This window comes from Sarcophilus harrisii, chromosome 1 (genome assembly GCF_902635505.1).
Source record: "Sarcophilus harrisii chromosome 1, mSarHar1.11, whole genome shotgun sequence".
In the NCBI taxonomy this organism is placed as follows: Eukaryota; Metazoa; Chordata; class Mammalia; order Dasyuromorphia; family Dasyuridae; genus Sarcophilus; species Sarcophilus harrisii.
Genome location: NC_045426.1, coordinates 161480310 through 161499687, shown reverse-complemented (window position 1 = coordinate 161499687; position 19378 = coordinate 161480310). Strand labels below are relative to the sequence as shown.

The following is a 19378-nucleotide window of genomic DNA, read 5'->3' as shown; positions in this document are numbered from 1 at the left end:
TGAACTACCTGCCCGGGCGACGCGTATTGTCTTTCTCGGCGGCCGGAGCCGAGCAACCGCCGCCGCCGCCTCGCGCTCCACAAAGAGCGCGGCCGAGCCCCGGGGCCGTGAGCGCCTGTGCGCGAGACCCAGCGCAAGCGCGACCCGGACTCGATCCCCCGTCCTCCTCCCGCTCTAAGATGGCTGATGGTGGCCGGTGAGGGGGGCGGCCGGGGCCGGTGAGTTTCTCGGAGCAGGGCGGGGGAGGGGAGAAGGGGGCAGCCGGGGGCCCGGCCCCGCTGCCTCGAGGGGAGACCCAGCCATGTCGTTCGCGCTGGAGGAAACGCTGGAATCGGACTGGGTGGCCGTGCGGCCGCACGTCTTCGAGGAGCGGGAGAAGCACAAGTTCGTCTTCATCGTGGCCTGGAACGAGATCGAGGGCAAGTTTGCCATAACCTGTCACAACCGCACGGCCCAGAGGCAGAGGAGCGGCTCCCGGGAGCCGGCGGCCCCCCGAGGCGCGGCCGAGGCCGGAGCCCCGCCGGACAGCCCGGGCCCCCGGAGCGCGGGGGGCAGCCCGGTCTCGCGAGGCCGAGGGGAGCCGCTCGCCGGCCGCAGGAGCCCCAGCCTGCGGCGGAGCCCGGCCTGGGCGGAAGGCGGCGCGGCGCGGAGCGCGCACCCGCGGGGGGACGCCTCGCTCCGGGGCCCCACGACCAAAGCCGGAGATCCAGCGCGGGCCCAGCCCAGCCCGGGCAGGAAAGCTCCGGCGAAGCGGGACCCGGTCCCGGCGGAAGCGCCCGGCCCGGCTTCGGTGAGGGTGGTGAGCGCGTCCGGTGCGGCGGCCGAGGAGATCGAGGTGCTGGAGCTGGTGAAGGAGGACGAAGCGGCGCCGACGCTCCTGGAGCTCTCCGAGCCCGAGCCGCCGGAGCCGCCAACCGAACTGGACTCGCCTCCGGAGGAGTGCAGCTGGGCCGGGCTCTTCTCCTTCCAGGATCTGCGCGCTGTGCACCAGCAGCTGTGCTCGGTGAACTCTCAGCTGGAACCCTGCCTGCCCCTCTTCCCCGAGGAGCCCTCCGGCATGTGGACTGTGCTGTTCGGGGGAGCCCCGGAGATGACCGAGCAGGAGGTGGACAGTCTCTGTTACCAACTCCAGGTCTACCTGGGCCATGCTTTGGACACCTGCGGCTGGAAAATTCTTTCCCAGGTTCTTTTCACAGAGACTGACGACCCGGAGGAATATTACGAGAGCCTAAGCGAGCTGCGGCAGAAGGGCTACGAGGAGGTGCTGCAGCGGGCCAGGAGGAGGATTCAGGAGGTGAGAGACGGCCCGGCTCGGGAGAGGGGAGAGGAGTGGGGATATGGACACATGGTCACTTTGTTTCAGGAGGCTTGGAAGAGGGGAGTTCTGCACATTTGTATCGTGGGGAAGGTAGTGTGTAAAGAACCTTGAGAAAGCTTTTTGGCTGAATACCTAGAAATAAGTTCCTAGATTTTTTTTATATTGGGATTTGCAAAATGCTTCTTATGAATGATTTCATTTTCTTCTGACAGTGAACCATTTAGGTGGATGCTCTTGTTATTCCCCCATTTTAGAGATGAAGAAACTTGAGGCTTCCAGAGATTTAATGACATGCCCAGGGTCAGACAGTGATGGGGGATGGGGTGGAAATTGGATCCCAGATCTGTCTCCACTGAGAGCAGTGATACTTTACAGAATTCTGGTCTCAGTAATGAAGCAAAGAGTCCCTGTGGAAAGAGTGCTGATTGTGGAATCAGAGAACCTGAGTTCTTAACTTCTGGCTAGTCACTTAATTTCTTTGGACTTCAGTTTCCTCATTAGGAAAATCTTATTGAAGGTGCTTTTCAGTTCTTAATTATATCATCCTGAAGGGCTATTAGTCTGTAAAAACCTGATTCTCCTGGCCTTTTGGAGTATCTTGAGTAAGTTGTTGCTCTGTTTACCAATTCTTGTTTTAATAATGTTAGGGCACTGGTCTGTAAGTCAAGGGGCTTAGGTTCTAGTCCTAGTTCTGACACTGTATAGCTGTTACCTAATTCAAGTCATTTAAACAGTTTATGATCATTTATGAAGCACCTACCTCTGTTTGAGGAGGTGCTGTGCAAAGTCTTACTGATACAAATACAAAAAGTGAGACTTCTCTAGGAACTTATTTTTCTTGAGGAGGGCACAGCATCTTCACCTGCCAATAATATATAAGTATACATAAAATAAATATTCAGTGGTAAGGCACCATTCATTAGCTGGAAGAATTGATCTCTTAAAAGATCTGGTATTAGAGTTGAAAGGTGAAGGGAGCTAGCTAGGACATTCTAGAGGTAGAGATTAAGAGGAGTAGCCTTCAAGGACTGAAAGGCAAATTTTTGAAAGGCTTATAAATGAGAGATGGAATGGCATTAAACCTTTCTGGGCCTCAGTTAATTTCAATTAGTCTTTTGGGCTAAAACAATCTCCAAAGAATTTAGACAAAATAGTCATTAAGGTTTCCTCCATCTATGCAGTTCTCTATAGACTTCTAAACTGTACCAGGATGCTGGCCTTTATGGTTAGAGCTGTCTGATCTTGTAGAATACAAGTGTGTATTTCTGACTTAATCTACTAGTAATTTCCTGATAATCAGAACTTCTTTCCTCAAGTCATAGCGGTGTTCTACAAAATTGACCACATATCCATTTTCATTTTTTGCCTATTGTGTAGTAGTTGAGGTAAATGTCTATATGTATCCTACCAGATAATTTGACCATATGTAAAAGAAACAATTTAATACAAATATGCTTTGAAAGACTTTTACCAGCCTCAGGAATTTAAAATCTTTTTCAAAGGTTGTTCCGGACTCGGTTTCAACTGTTCTTGTTAGGTTGTTTAATTCTTCAATATTAAGACCATAGATAAGTCACTAAGAAAGGATGTTGTGTTAACATTTAGTATAGATATTTTTTAAATTGGAAATTTTAGTTTTTGAACAATTTATGCCATGCCAGTACAAGGTATATATGTTAGAAATAAACAGAGAAAGTCTTAATGAACATATGTTTTAGATTGTAGGTCATGAAAATAATTCAACATGTAACCTTAAGCTTATAGCAATTAGAACTTTGAATTCATTGTTTCTTCTAATGGAAAGTTCTCAAGAGAATTTGTACTTTTTAAATCTTTGCAGTTTACCACAAAGCATTAGTACTGTACTTCTTGAATTAAAAAAAAGCACCGTTAAATTTTATTGTGCTTTGCTATTCCTATAATTACTCTATTATTGATATAGTACCTAATCTTGATATCAAGTCAGATAAGACTCATTTTTGTCTAATGAACCTGAAAAATCTTTGTTAGAGTTAAAAAATATTTAGAAAATTATTTATCTGTTTACAACATTGCTTGGATCTGAGTGGAGCAGTTTCATGGAACTACTTGCACCAACCTCTATTATTATAGGTGAGTCAGAATTATAAGGCACTTTTTTTTGGTAACTGAATCTCTGTGGATTGGGTCTAAAACAAGATAGGCATTATGCTGAATTTTGTGTTGGATCACAGGCAAGTCCAGTTTTCTTATGATGAGACTTTTAATTTTGTTTTTGTTTGTTATTCTCTTGGTATTTAATCTCTTTCCTCCTGTTATTTTTTTATTTTTGTTAGTGTTGATAGTAGTAGTAGTAAAGGTTTTGGTAGTGGTAGTTGTTTTAATACCATAAAACTGACATGCTTGTTTTTTCTTTGACTCACATTGATAATACTTTACCAACTGCTTTTCTAATGTTTATATTAATAATATTTAATTTATATGTAAATGATGTAATTTTGCATTGTATAAGCTGTAATATTCCTTAACACAAAGGAGAATGTTAAATTTTTGTAGGAAGTAAATTTGGGTCAGAAATGAAAGTTGTCCTACATAGAGAGGTACAGTTGAAAGATACAAGTATGGGTTTTCTTTAGTTCTTTGAAGGAAAGATGAAATCCCCCCCAAAAAGGCAATTCATTTTCAAAATGGGATTTATATATAAAACTCAGTTGTTTTTTTTTAAATGGGGATATCCAGTTTTTCAAGGTTTCTGGTGCTGTGTAAGACAAAATCCAAAATAAGTAATAGTATCTTTTTGTAAATTTTCTGGACATGAACTATAAATAGTACTTTAAAAAATAATTTAATATTTAATGGGAAACATAATTAGCTGTTTTATCATTAGTTTTAACTGAAAATGTTTACCTTCTAAAGAAGTCATGCAGTCTCCCAAATCTTTTGAGCCCATAGGAGCTTGTTTCATTAGAATCTTTTATTTCCTGTCTTCTATTTGATTCACATTTCTTTAATTTACTCTTGGATTTAAAACCAAGCATGGTAAACCAATTACTGTTATTAGATATGCACCAGGTAAACAAAGGCATAAATAAATAGTTATTAACTTAGCTTTCTTCCATTCTTCCCTCTTCCCTCTCCCTCCTTATTAAGGACTGACAGGCCATCTTAACCTAACCCTTTCATTTTATAAATGAAACTTAAGGTCTGCCAGGAAGGTCAAGAGTGGCCTATGACTACAACATATAGAAATCATTACTATGGATTTTGACCAAGGTCTTTTGACTCTAGAGGCAGTGCTCTTCCCATTGTACCACTTTATTCTAGTTTAATTATCCTTGAGTCAGAATGAAAGCTGCTAGAGAGTTGGAGCTTTGAAGCCAGGAATGACTACTGGGGTTCATGTTCCACTTCAGCCCTTACTTCGCTAGCTGTGATACCTGAGGAAATTACAACCTCTTTCATGCTCCTAGAAATTCTGAGACTAGATAAAGTGCCAGAAGGTTCCTCATTTTTAAACTAATAAAATCACAGATCCATTCTCTATTCCTATTCCTAATTATTAGTTGGAACTCAAAATTTTATAGCATTGTAGGGCTTACAAAGATTTGCACTTCTGAGATGTATAAGGAGTATAAATGTTCTTTATCTCCATTTTATAGATGAGGAAATCATAGCTCCCCAAGAGGTGTTATTACTTGTTAAAGGTTACTAAATATCAGATACTGAGACTTGGACCCAAGGCTGAATCTCAAGTTTGGTGTTATTTCACTTCAAAAAGTTGCCCTTCATTTAGATATTTTTTATTCTTTGTCCTTTCGATATTCAGTTTTTCCATCCATTTAAGGATTGTTATTTGGAGACCACACCTATTATTGTTTAAAATGTTTGGTGAAATGGTTGAAGTTTTTAAAAATAGAATAGTTTGTGCAACTAAATTGTAAACTCAAGACCCAATGGTCTTTCTGTTGTTTTGTAGCCTTTTTTCCCTTCTCTCCAGTAAGTTTTCTGAATGAGATCAGACAATCTTGTGGGTATTTTAATATTAGTAAATTTAGTTAGTAGCTATTAAGTTATAAATACTTTAAAATATTTTTAGCACAGCTCTAGAATTTGAATTTGATACAGGCATTTTTTTCTTTATGCAAAATTTGTATAGTAAGAGCAGACTATTCAATGGAAACTTTGCAATCCTTTTGTAATATGAATAATCATTTCAAAATGTTGAATTTTTGAGTTTTATATATCTAGTGTTAAAATCAAGGCATGTTAGTGCTCTTTGTACTCAATTACAATAATTTGTCTACAAAACTTCTCTAGTCTGCTATCTAGTCAACATACATTTCAGGTTGTTACTCAAAATAACTGAAAAGAAGAGTAAATGCTTTGCTAGCTTCTTGCTAAAACTCAAAAATTGAAATGTCTGATTAGAGCAAAAAGTAAGGCAAAGAGCTAAGACTTTTGTCTTCTGGTTCTGGGTACTTCACAGATGAGGTAAAAGAGAAGAGAACAAGCTGTGTATCAGACATTGTCTTCTCTGTCTGGGGCATGTTTCTTTACTATTGGAGCAAAGAACCGTTTGAGAGAAGACTAAATTTCATTTTTGATTTGCCATTAGAGGCTAAGTTTTTGTTTAATGATTATATTCAGAGTTGATTTAGCCTTTTAATTCCAAAGAAAATTGCAAATGGCACTTTGAAACTAAAATTAAGTAATATATAATTTTTTCAGCTTTTCTTTTGTATAGTATCTCAATTTTTTAGGGGAAAAGTATACATTTCATACTATGTGCTATATTTCACACATTTAAAACAAATTTTTCTAGGCACATTTTTGATTAAAAGAAGACAAGTTTTTCCCTCCTTAACTGATTTCTCTGTTGTCAGCAAGCAGAAGAATTGACATATTTAGTATAATGCAAAGATGAGAGAGTATACCTTCATTATAGTATTTATTGAGTATTGCTGCTTCAGTTCTACCTTTTGACATTGATAATATTCATCAAACTTTTCAAGTGTAGTTAGGGAAATATTGACAATGACTAATGACAGTACAGAATTGCAGATAGTTAACAAAGATCTGAGCAAGGCCAGAGAAGAAAATTTTCTTTTACTAAGAAGCCAGAACTTTTTGTTTTTTGTTTTTTGGTATGTAGGGGGAGCTTTTTGTTTCTTCTAAGTTATCCCTAAAAAAATAGCTTAGTACTTTTATAAATATATTGGTTCTTTAAAAGCTTACTGAAAAAGAAACTCTCCAGTCATGGGATTTAGACTCAGGTCAGGAGACCTAACTCCAAATCCATCATTCCTTTTCATGGTGCTATGATATTTTTCACAATTGTATATCAGAACGTTACGATAATTTTGTAAAATAAACTAAAGAGTTGTAAGAAGTGCAAAGTTTCTTTGACTTGAAGATTTTATGATTGTATTAATACAATCCAAAAGTTTGATCTTGAAGAGCGAAGTTTTAAATAAGTCTGGTTGGTGATTCAGTGCTATTTGGTTTGAAATTGGGACATGATGCTGTTTTGAGTATCCAGTCCCAGTTCACAGTCGGTGTAAGAGCAGATGGAGGAGTAAAATTTAAGTTATTTTACTTTTCTGCATTTTTATACAGATGTCTAGACTCCTAGATACTTTATTCCTAGTGGAGTATCCAAATCTTTCTGGTCAACATAATGTTGACATTTGAAAAAATAAGGGCTTGAAGTAACTCTTTGCTACTTAGTTTCCTGAATGCAGAGGGTTTCATAATAGCAATGATACTTAACTTTAGTTTTTCATGCAGTTAACTGCTCCTTAGATGCTTGTATTTCTTTATTAATTTTCCTGCTTAGTATTATGGTTCGCTTGGTTTTTTAGACAATTATTTAAGATTATTTTTTTAATTAAATTATTATTTTCAACTAATTAGCATTTTCTTTTCCTTCCTATCTACCTTCCTTACTCCTCCACCTCCCAAAAAAGTCTTGTAACTATGTAGTCAAAACAAATATATTTTGGCCATGTTTAAAAATGTGTCTGCTACACTGATAAGAGGTTGGAAGCATTCTTTGTCATTGATCTTTTGGAATCATTGTTGATCACTGTATTGATCAGATTTCTTCAGACTTTCAAAGTTAACATTTTATGGTATTGTTGTAACAATAAGGGTTTTTTTTTTTTTTTCACTAATTTTATTCTGCATCAGTTCATAATATTTTCCCAGATTTCTCTGACTCTCATTTACAGCATGATAGTATCCTAAATCACAATTTGTTCAGGCATTCAGTGTCCAGTTGATGGACATACCCCTTACCAATTCTTGGCCACTACAAAAAGCTGCTATAAATATTTTTTGTACATCTAGCACCTTTTTTTTTTTTTTTCTTTCTTGGTCCTTTTGGAATTTTTTTTACTGCTGAGTCAGAGGTGTGCATACTTTAATAATTTTAGGGGAATAGTTATTTGGTATTATTTTTGAAAAATTGATTATCTATCTACTAAAGTTCTTCAAACACCTTTTTTCCTTTGTCCCTTTTTCACATTTCTTTCCAGATCATTCTCTCTATTGTTTTCCTTAACAACCTAGATTCTGGTAATATTTACTGGAGTTTTTTTGTTTGTTTTTGTTTTTTTTTAGAATAAGAATCAGCCCACCTTTGTCTAGTATATCCATTGACCGCTTGAAGAGTGTTAATAAAGGTCCTTTTCTTGGTTATAGATTACAAAGGGATTGACTGTTTTTATTTTTTTTTAATAAACTACAGATTTCTGTATCTCCTCAGATCAGAAATTATTGTAATTATTGGAAGGCTAATTCGAATCCTTGCCTATTTGATTGAGACATAAAGCTATAAGACTGAATCCATATTCCTTTCTTACAGGAATTATTAAAATGTGAACTTTCTATTGTTTGTCAGTGAGGAAAACAAACTTTATGCCCATTTTTAAGTATTTTACAGTATTAAGCATTTCCATGAATTAACAACTTGTCATTGTTTGAAACATTTTGTTTCTTAGGGTACATGATTGACAAAGTGAATTGTATTGATCTGAAAGTTATAACTGTGTTAAAAAGTGTTATTTAAAAATATTTCAACTCATTCTATAGGATTTTGTTTTCCATCTGGAAATCTGACTTATTTCATCATGTTACCCTTTCTCTTCATTTACTAATATATATAAAATCTCTTTTTCTACTCACCTATCTCCCTATTTCAGCTACTTTGCTAAAAGCTTATTTATTCTATTTTCATTGATTAGCCTTTCCTTTGCCTGCCTTGAGAGAGGGAAATAAAAGGAGATTATTTCCCAGTCTCCTAATTTGGAAATTCTTACCTGCCTCTTTTCCCCCTTTTTGATGTACAGGATCACTGTAGGCTGTAGGACATTTGTGATTGTCATATTAAAAAAAAATAGTTTGAGAAGCAACACTATAGTATAGGATGAGAAAGAAAAAGAATATTGAAAAGGAGGGGGGAAAGCCTGCTTTTAAAGTAGGGATATTACTTAAGTTTGAAAATTGCTTGAGAACAGATAGCCTTCCTATAAGCAAGCAATTATATGATGATAATGAAATCTTTTTAGAAGAGCACTCATTTTTAAGGATAGTTTGTAAAAACTCCAATTGTATTATCATATATCTTTGTTTTTATTTTGGTGAGGCAATTAGGGTTAAATGACTTGGCCAGGGTCACATAGCTAATGTATGTCAGATATTTGAGGCTGGGTTTGAACTCAGATCAGACTCTAGGGCATTGTTCTATCTGCCATGCCACCTAGTCACCTTGTCATGTCTATTTCTTAATCATATTCTATTGCATAGTTTTGAGCTCATTAGTTGTAGCCAAAACTTAAACTAAGGTCCTTTAATTTCTTTTTTGTGGGGATTATGTACTATGGTTACATTTTTCAGTTATTTATATTTTCCAATTTATCTGAATCTTAAGGAAAAGATTAAAGGTCCTGGTTTTTTTGTTTTTCTTCTAGTTGTAAACAAGCATTAAGACAAAATGTGGCTGGGCTTATGTAACATTTGCCTCAGTTTCATGTTAGGAATCTGATAAGAAAAGGTAATTTTAGAGTCAGAAAAGAAAGGTCATCAAGGAAGTGAAATTTAGACTTGTTCAGAGTCATAAATTGAAGTAGTATCAAAGCCAATACTTAGAACCTGGATTTTCTTATTTCTGGTGCATATTATATAATTTACTTCTCAAAGCCTAGCCTATCAGCTATTTTAAGTCCAGTGACTAAAAGGACTAGAAGAGACAGTTAACTCCATAGTTGTGTTTGGCAAATTTCTAAATTGGAAGCAGTTAGTCTGTTATCTATAATGGCCTGAAGTTAATTTTGTCAATCATTATTTGAGGAAATCATGAGTTGCCATAATTACCTATGGATAACTACAGTTGGTGTTCTGTGTGTATTCTAATTTTTATTTTACATTTTTCCTGATTGACATTTTAAAAGTTTGAGAGAGATAGTTTCAGGGTAACTAATCATTTTATTAATAAAAGAGTCGGTGCCACTCACACATATGAAAGATCCCTTATGACAGTAGTGTCTCAATTTATGTCCTTGGAAGAGTGGGTATGTATTCTTGAAGGTGGCAGTTGGTTAGCAGAGTAATGAGAGAATGCTTTATTACCATGAGCTGCTGGGAGAATGGAACTTTGATTATGTTATTTACTTCTAAATTGTCCAGCTTTGAGCAGTCTAATCAAAGAATTTATTCCCACCCATACCTGTGTAGAGGCAATGGGCTTCCCCACCTTACATTCAGTTTCTTGTAAGGTTGGGTGTGGGGTTTGACTTACTATTGAGGTCAAGTTAAACTTTTAGACTAAACCTTGAAATGAAGGTTTTAGGAAAAGGGGGAATGCTGGATCTTCCCAAGTCATTAGTTATTAATAATAATTTCACTGATGAGAAAATATAGGGACCTGATGCAGTGACATGTCACTCTTTATAACAGGATTAAGTTAGTGATATGTGGTTGGAAGTTTTGAAGGCATAGTCGGTGTACTACTTAGAGGAACAAATATCAAAATGTAATTGTTTAGATTATAAATTTAAAAAACCATTATTCAAACAATATAAACTTCTCCAGATTTAACAGTAGTATATAACACCAAAAAAGTTAAAACACATCTGCTGTAGACACAGCTAATAATTTGATTTTGAAATCATGTGAAACTATATAATTAGCATTAGCCAAAAAGGCTATTTAATCATTATGTACCTGCTGGAGTCTATTATAACATCCTAAGAAATCATTTAGTTTAACTCCCTGATTTTATGATTGAGGAAGCTGAGACCTATGGGAAGCTAATTGATTTGTCCACAGTGGATCCTAAATATCAAAGTTGAACCTTTTTCATTTTATAGATACAATCGAGGTGCAGTGACTTGTCCAGGTTAATAAATAACAGCCAGAACTTAAGCCCAGACCATCTCTAGATAACTTTTCTAGAGCATTTTGAGCTTTCCCAACATGATTGAGTTAGAGATATGGGTAATTTTAGTCATTTTCTCCCTTATATTCTTCTGTTGCTCACTTTCTGACTCCTTCCCCTTCTCTGGCAGTTTATCCAAGGCTGGATTCAAAGTTCTGTCTATCTCAAATGATTTCTGGAGGGACAGAGCTGGGCCCAGCAAGATTCCAGTGCCCTTTGTTCAGGTCTTATGATTTACCCACATGCTGATGTCCCGCCTTCGTTCTTTCGGTTTCTCAGTTCTCTGGCTCTCTTTGTACAGCCCTGCCTCACTAAATGCAATTTCCTTTCAGGTTGTGACATCACTTTCCTGATGATGGCCTTCTAGAAGAAAGGTCAACAACAACAATCCTTAGATTGCAGCACATAGTATTGCCAGGCTACAATGCAAATAGAACAGATCCTGGCTTTTGATTTTCCATGGAATGGGGCGAAGGTTGTAGGGAAGAGGGGGCAGAGTAAACTCTGTTTAAAGGAGTGAGTAGATCAACTTACACAGTTCTGCCAGAGCTTGTGGCTGATGGGAGAGAGGTTGCCAAATAAAGTTGTTAGGGGTCAAACTAATCTGCATTTTTTTTTCTTTGGGTTATTATTAGACCAATCCAACCAGTTTGTGCCAATGGAAATAGGCTGCATCTTTATTTAGAAAACTCTCAAATCTATGTTTTATTAAATAAATTTCTCAGTTACATGATAATTGATTAGGGTGTTACTTTGGAGTTTTGCAGGCCACATAAACTATCTGGCCACAGTTTTGTTACCCTTTAATAAACCATAGAGACAGCTGAAATTTTTTTTTTTTTTTGTCTCATGCATAATTCTTACTTTGGAAAGATTTGAGAGGTGGTATGATTTAGAGAAAACGTCTAGGCCTCCATTGTGTTGATCATGCCACTGTTTTCTCTCAAGTGAGTTTTCAGTGGCTCCCTGTTTATCTCTTGGGTCAAATATAAGTAAAGTCCTTTAATATTTAAGGGTCTTCATAATCTAGCTGCTTTTTCTAACTTTCTAATGTGTTCTATGATCTAATCCTAATAGTCTACTCTTAATTCCTTAAATATATCCTTTTCATTGCCTTTTTCCCAGCTGGAATGTATTGGCTCTTCATCTCTACCTCTTACTTTCCTTGGCTTCTCTCAAGACTCAGCTTCAAATTCCAGCTTCTATAAAGTTTTGCCAGCTGCTAATGCCTTCCTCTTTTAAATTAAAAGATCTCTAGATCTCTAGATATTGATATCTATATCTAGTTACTTGTATGTCATCTCCCCCTTTAAGAATTTGTGCTTCTCAAGGACAGAGACTGTTGTTGATTTTTTTTGTTTTGTTTTTCTTTGTATCCTCAATACTTAGAACCGCTTCTAACACATAGTGAGCATCTAAAAATGCTCATTTATTTATTTTGGCTCTGAGGCAGTTGGGGTTAAGTGACTTGCCCAGGGTCACACAACCAGGAAGTGTTGAAGTGTCTGAGGTCATATTTGAACTTGGATCCTCCTGATTTCAGGGCTGGTGCTCTATCCTGTGCACCACCTAGCTGCCCCTAGAAATGCTTTTGTAAATGTCAATCTGTTTAGAGAAAATTCCATTTGCGTCTAGTAAAGAGGAAAAGGAGTATTTTTATACTTTGAAATCTATGCTTTCAACATTCAGCAAATGTTATTTAGCCCTCCCTATCGTGTATAGATAACATAAGTACAAGATTTCAAAGCATGTACATGATACATAAAATCCACCTTTTAAACTAAGTGCATAAATATATATATAGTGAGGTCTGATGTTAGAGATTATTTTGGGGGAAAGCTAAAAATATTTTCATGAAATAGGTACTGTTTTGTGTTGACTTTGAGAGTCATGTGTAAGTTGTCAGCAGTCTTGCATGTCAGAGGAAAGTATTCAAAAACACCGAGGAAAAGAATGAAATAAGGAACTTGGGAAACTTTGTTCCAGGAATGAGTATTTTCGAATTGGCTGCAGCATAGTGAACATGAATGGGTCGGCTTTTGGAAATCTTTCGAAGCCATACTGAGGAATTTGGTAGGCATTGAGAGTAAGTTTTTAAGCAGATAACTAATATGGGTAGACATATCCATTAGGAAGATTGATCAGGCACTAACTACTCAGTGTGGTTTGGATTTATAAGAGATGTGAGATATTTTCAGAGTTTATGAACCAATATGGCTTTACTGGTAATGTCACTGACTAAGATAATATAATAGGAGCAAGATGGATGGATTTTATTGTGGACATGGGTGAATTACTAGTGCTGCTGATAGGAAAGATAAAAGATTTAAAGTTGGAAGAAACTTTTGAAATTACTGAGATAGATAGGGAGTTCTCAGAAAATGATTTGAAAAGTGAGCCCAGATCCTGGAGCTACTTCAGCTCAAGCTATCAAGGTGATTATTTGAAGGCCATAGGTGGAGAACAGAGAAGAAGCCTGAAGAGATGATACTCTACTAACCTTGGAAGTAGGAAGGTGTACAAGAGAGCTTTAGGATGCAGTTAGAGTGGCAGGAAGAATTCAGAGTATATGTCCTGAATTCAAAAGAACTAAGTACTAAAATTAAGGAGGGAGATTGTAGGGCATTGTCAGTGGAGACAGATCAGAAAACATGAGAACTGAGTGAAATATAGTTTGATTTGTCAGTTAGCACTTGACTTTTGAGAGGGAGGGAGTAGGAGCGGAATCTAGTTTGCAAGAAATTGGGGAGTATGTTGGTGGGTTAGTGGTGAAGCAGTGAACCTAGACCTCTTAAATTATTCTTACTAACATTCTCCTAAATAAATAAAGCATAATACTAGTAGTATGCTCTCTTTAGCTAAGTCAAACATTGTGGGAATACAATGTTGGATTGTTAAATCTTTTACTTTAATCATAAGCTGAGTTTTTTGAAGTTTATCAGTTTTTTGTAGTTGTCAGTTCAGTTATGTTCACCTACTCTTTATGATCCCATTTAGGGTTTTCTTGGCAGAGATAACTGGAGTGGTCTGTTATTTTCTTCAACTCATATTTTGTGTGTCTACATGATTGCATTGGGTTTGAAACTGTTAAATACCAGTGATATTATTTTGATACTAAAAATGATTTGAGTTAATTTAGTATGAACGTGAATGACAGAGCTTTGTAGAAAGGAGATTGGTGTAGATATTTTTATTCCAAGCTTTTGCTACAATTGTTTTGTCTTTCTGGAAATCTCCTTTCTGACTTCTGTCTCTCAGATCAGACCCCTTTCTATATGATGATTCTTCTTAAATATTACCTCTTGAACAAAGCATGTCCCACCTTTATCCCTTGATGAATCTTGTAATCCTCTATAAAGTCTTTTTAAGCTTATTATGTAGATTACATTTATTATCATATATGCTATCACTTAAAAAAAACTCAGCATATATGAAGTTTCTTACTATGATCTTTCAATGTATATATCTTGTATTTCTAGTTCTGAGAACTTTCAAAGCATGGACTCTCTTATGCCTTTTTGAGTTCTCAGTTATTCATTTATCCACATATATAAAAATGTATACTTCATTAATGAATGATGTGATTTGAAGGCAGTAAAATGCAGTCATATTTACCATTTATAATTTACAAAGAAATTAGTTCTTTGTTATTTTACTGGATATGTTTTAGAGTAGTTAATTTCTGTACTTGGTATAAAATTTGCTGCATAAATAAGATTATCACTGTAACAATTCCTGAAAGTTAACTAGATTATAATCACTGGACAACCAATTTTCTTCTCTTTTAAAGTTTTTGACTAGATTTTTTAATTGGTTTCTTGAATTTAGAAAAGTAGTTATTGCCAGTGTTTTGAGTTTGTTGAAGGTAGATACTACTGTATGCTTTGCTGAGGCTTTTGGGAACTTCTAGGGTACTGGAATTAGACTTAAGTTTTAAGGAGTCATTCCCCTACCTCCAACCAGCCCTCTACTCACATTGTTTCCTCCCAAGCTGGAGAGTACTTATTTACCATTTGAACACTTGTTGGAACTTCCTGCAAAGGGTTGAATGGAAAAGATATTAGGAAATGGGAATATGAGGAGAGCCAGTTTTCTGTTTATTCCAACAAAATTTTTGGGGGGTAGAGTTTGACAGTTTATTTAATCTGTAGATTAGTCTCTTATTACTTATTACTTTGCTTGGAACTAATTTCCTATGAAAGGAAAAAATAAGGCAAGGAAAGAGTAAGTAGATTCATCTGACCAAAAATCCAGCTAGAGAAAGAAGAGTTCTTCTAAATTGTATACATAATAAAATTTTTATTTATGGTGAAATTCTGATTCCTGTTTAAGCAAAGTACTCTCTTACCAGAGGTTTTTAGAAAGTTGAGTTTTTGAGTTGTGATTATAGGAAAAGTCAGCCACTGTTGGTACAGTAAGTAAGGAGTTTCTCAAGGAGTGGGGGGAAGGGGAGAATGAAAAAAAATTAGGACAGAGCAATTTAAGGAGAGAGCTTAGGAGATTCTTCTTTGTTTCTGTTATAATTAATAAAGAAAGCAAAATTCTAAAAGTTTCAAGTAGAATTTTGTTTTTAAAAGAAAAGTAATTCTTACTTAATCTTTCCTTCTCAGGTCCATGTTTCCTGTGTCTTTGTAACTTCTCACAGCTACTAAAAGTACTACTATGGTATCATTTATGTGGTGAACCTCATAAAGGCATTCTTGTGTGTAAAACCTAAGGCTGCTCTCATAGCCTTCTTTCTCAGCAATCTTAGAGGTCATTTATTTATATTATTACCTGTAAAGGTCCCCAACACTGGATTTGGAGTCAGAACACCTTGTTTTGAATTCCAGCTCTACTCTTTTACTGTGTGGTCTTCAGTTTCCTAATAATGTAAAAGGAGGAGGGCTGATTTCCAAATTTTTTTTTTTTAAGTTTTCACCATTTTAAGCATTCTTTTTTTTTTTTTTTTTTTTTTTTTTTTTTTTTTTTTTTTTTTTTTTTTTTTTTTTTTTTTTTTTACTTTGACTTCCATATTCTCTCCTTCCCTCTTCTTCCCCACTACAGAGAAGGCAAACAAGATGATACACTTATTAGAAGTTTACATGTATCATCTCCCCATATAGGAATGTAAGTTATTATAAGTTTTTTGAATCTCTTTTTTTATGATTCCCATGAATCTTGTATTTGAATATCAGATTTTCTATTCAGCTCTGATCTTTTCAGCAGAAATACATAAAAGTCCTTTATTTCATTAAATATCCAATTTTCCCCTCTGAAGGATTATACTCAGTTTTGCTGGCTTGTTTATTCTTCCTTATAATACTAGCTCCTTTGCCTCCTAGAATAACACACATATTCTAAGGCTTCTACCTTTTAAATATGGAAACTATTAAATGGTGTGCGATCCCAGCTATGATATTTGAAAAGTTTCTGGCCACTTGTAGTATTTTTTTCCTTGACCCAGGAACTGATCAGTGAATTCTTTGTTTCCATTTTCTCTGGATCTAAGATATTGAGGCAGTTTTCCTTGATAATTTCTTGAAATATGAAGTGAAGGCTCTGTTTTTAATCATAGCTTTCCAGATTGTCCAATAATCTTAATTTTTTTCTCACAGATCTGTTTTGCAGGTCACTTGTTTTTCTAGTGAGATATTTCATGTTTTCCTCTAATTTTTTCATCCTTTTGACTTCATTTTAATTTCTTGATGTCTCAATGCAGTCATTAACTTCCATTTGCCCAATTCTTTTTAAATTTATTACATTTCCCCCCCCCTTATTTCTTCCCCTCCCCCAGGATGGCAAACAATCGGATGTAGATTATTCATGTACTATTATAGTAATGTTATAAAAGAAGTCAATTCTGGTTTTTAAAGAACTCTTTTCTTCAGTGAGCTTTTATACCTTTTCCATTTGGCCTATTTATTTTTAAAGAGTTCTTTTCAGTGCATTTTTTGTGCCTCTTAACTGTTAGGCCAGTTCTGTTTTTAAGGTATTATTTTCTTTTTTATGTTTCTTTACCAAGTTGCTAATTTAATCTTCATAATTTTCTTATATCATTTTCACTTCTTTTCCCCATTTTTCCTTTACCCTTCTTATAGCTCTTATTTAAACTTTTCCAGGAATTATTGTTAGGTTTATCCAAATAGCATTTTTCTTTGACGTGTTGCTTGTAGCTTTTCACATTATTTTTGTCTTTCCAACATTTTATTTTGGTGTTCCTTGGCACTATATATAGTAGTTTTTCATGGTCAAATTCTTACTAGTCTGTTTTTTGTCTTTGAACTTTGTTCACTTTTGGGAGGGGGTGATGCTGTTGTTTTCAGAACTGGTTCTGGGAAGTCTGTTAAGGTTTCAGTGCTTTCAAAGGTAGAGTGACACTTGGGGAGAGGTGTGGTCATTGCTCTCTAGGTCTGCATTTTGATCTTTGCTCAGAAAGGGCCTCTGCTCAACTGCAGCAAGTGCAAGCACTCTTCTCTGCCTGGGAACTGGGACTTGCTCTCTTGTGACCAACCACAGCTCCCTTCTCTGCTTTAGATTTACAACCTAGAACTACTTATGGTCAAGAAGTTTCTTATCAGTACTAGCTTCATCCATTGCCAGCGGAAGGCCCTCTGATTACTTCTGACCAATTGTCCAACTCCTTTACTGTGTCTAGGCTGGGAGGTCCTGAAGTTGCTGCTGGCTCACACTCTGGTGTCACAGACTTCTGATAACCTTCTAAGGTTGGAAAAATGTCTCTGGCCTTTAGTTGACTTTACACTCCAAAATTTGATTTGAGGAGTTACTTTAAAGTTGTTTGAAGGGGAATGTTGGGAATTTATCTAAGCTGGTACTTCTATCCACCATCTTGGTTCTGCCCCCAATTTCCAGATTCTAAGAGCCTAAATGGCTGCCTAACCTCTGTGCAATTGCTACAGAGTTCTAGAACCCAGAACCTGCTGAGACGGCCTACTCTACTTTTGGATAGCTCTGATAGGAAGTTATATGTTTATCTCAAATATGTCTGAAGCTTTTATTCGTTGTTTTTATTTCTTCTTTTTTGGGCCAAGTAAAATGAATTTTATTACTCTTTCATATTACAGTTCTTTATGTTCTTTAAATGTACAAAGACAATTAGCAGACTTTTTCATAAGTCTTCCCTTGTGAGCTAAACTTCTGCTTTTTCTTTAACTGATTCTCATGGGAGTGGTCTCTACCTCCTCATTATATCTTACTTAACCTCCTCGGGGCTCCAGTTCATTTTTCTTCCTTTATAAACTAACTAACCCTCATTCCCAGTTATCTTTTAGGATCCTACTTTGTCACCAGTTTAACCCTATTAACTTTACCCATTCTCCTTTCTTATTTTTGTTTCAACATAACTCCTTCAAGAGTCATTACATCTGTTATCATTTGCTCATAGAATCCGAGTTAAATGAAATCTAATAGTTATTGCAGCTTAAAATCATCTAGTAATTACTCCTAGACCAACTTATTTCTTGGCCCTTATTGTTTTTTCCAGTGGATTAGAAAATTAATGTACACTTTAAATAATGTAGTCTTCCATTGATTATATTTCCTCATTTATTGTATACTGTACACTTTGAGTGATGTGTCTTCCATTGGCTATGGGCTTTCCTCCTTTAGTGAATATGGTCTGTAGTCAATTGTTTAGCTGTAATTATTACTAGTAGAATACAAAATATTGTATTAGCTAAAAGAGACTAACCAATTGAAAACTGTAAGTGCATTTAAGATAACGTAATGTTGGAAAAGCATGAAACTTAATAGGAAGGAAGACAGATTAATAAATTAACAGTGTTAACTGAGATGCTGTGAGCCTTGGTGTCCAAGAGTATTAAGTTCAGTTTCTGCATAATAGCCCTGTAAAATATTGTTCAGCTTGGGAAATGAGCTATGTGTGGAGGATATAGTATGGGAATGTTAGTTATCTTTATAATTCATTGTACTTCAGCAAAATAACGTTTTGGTCATATATACTTATTGTGTATCTAATTTATATTTTAATGTACTTAACATCTGGTCATCCTGCCATCTGGGGGAGGGGGTGGGGGATAAGAGGGAAAAAATGGAACAAGAGGTTTGGCAATTGTTAATGCTGTAAAGTTACCCATGCATATATCCTATAAATAAAAGGCTATTAAAAAATATATATATATATATATATATATATATAATTCATTGTACTTTATATGTACCAATGTTTTTAAGTTTGCTACATTGTTTAATAATAATTCCTTGTAAGTTGAGTATACATTTATATAAAATGGTAATATATAATGGTTTGCTTCAAAAATACATAAAACTTGGTATATACCTATTAACGATCCATACTTTCCTAATGCTTTGCTGTAAACAAATTTTACTTAAAAAAAGAAGAGTCAAAGTAAAGTGTTTGAGAACATATTTTTTTTGTATTGGGAAGAACACCATGCATTAACTTAGCAGTGTGGGGCAAAATTTAAGTTATGCTTGCTGCCATTTATTTCTCTTCAACCTTTAGTATATTGTTATTCCTGAAGCTTTGAGCAAATACCAGTAAATGAAGTGATAAGAGTTAGGGAATTGGGGCTCAAAGAAAGCATAGAGCTATTTCAACTCATTTTATAGACAAGGAGAATCGGTTCACTATTTAGCTCATAACGATAAATGACTTATACAGT

General features: G+C 36.1%; 1 protein-coding gene across 2 annotated transcripts in view; it reads left to right on the top strand.

Annotated features, from left to right (window-relative positions):
- Window positions 1–223: 223 nt before the first annotated feature.
- JMY (junction mediating and regulatory protein, p53 cofactor) overlaps window positions 224–19378 on the top strand; it is an 83241-nt gene continuing 64086 nt past the window's right edge. Inside the window, exon 1 of one of the 2 annotated variants that reach the window (XM_031966103.1) lies at window positions 224–1294. In XM_031966103.1, the coding sequence (XP_031821963.1) occupies window positions 302–1294 (993 nt within the window). In that variant the 5' untranslated portion in view covers window positions 224–301. The remainder of the gene's footprint in view (window positions 1295–19378) is intronic. The other variant, XM_023495796.2, reaches the window with a different exon arrangement.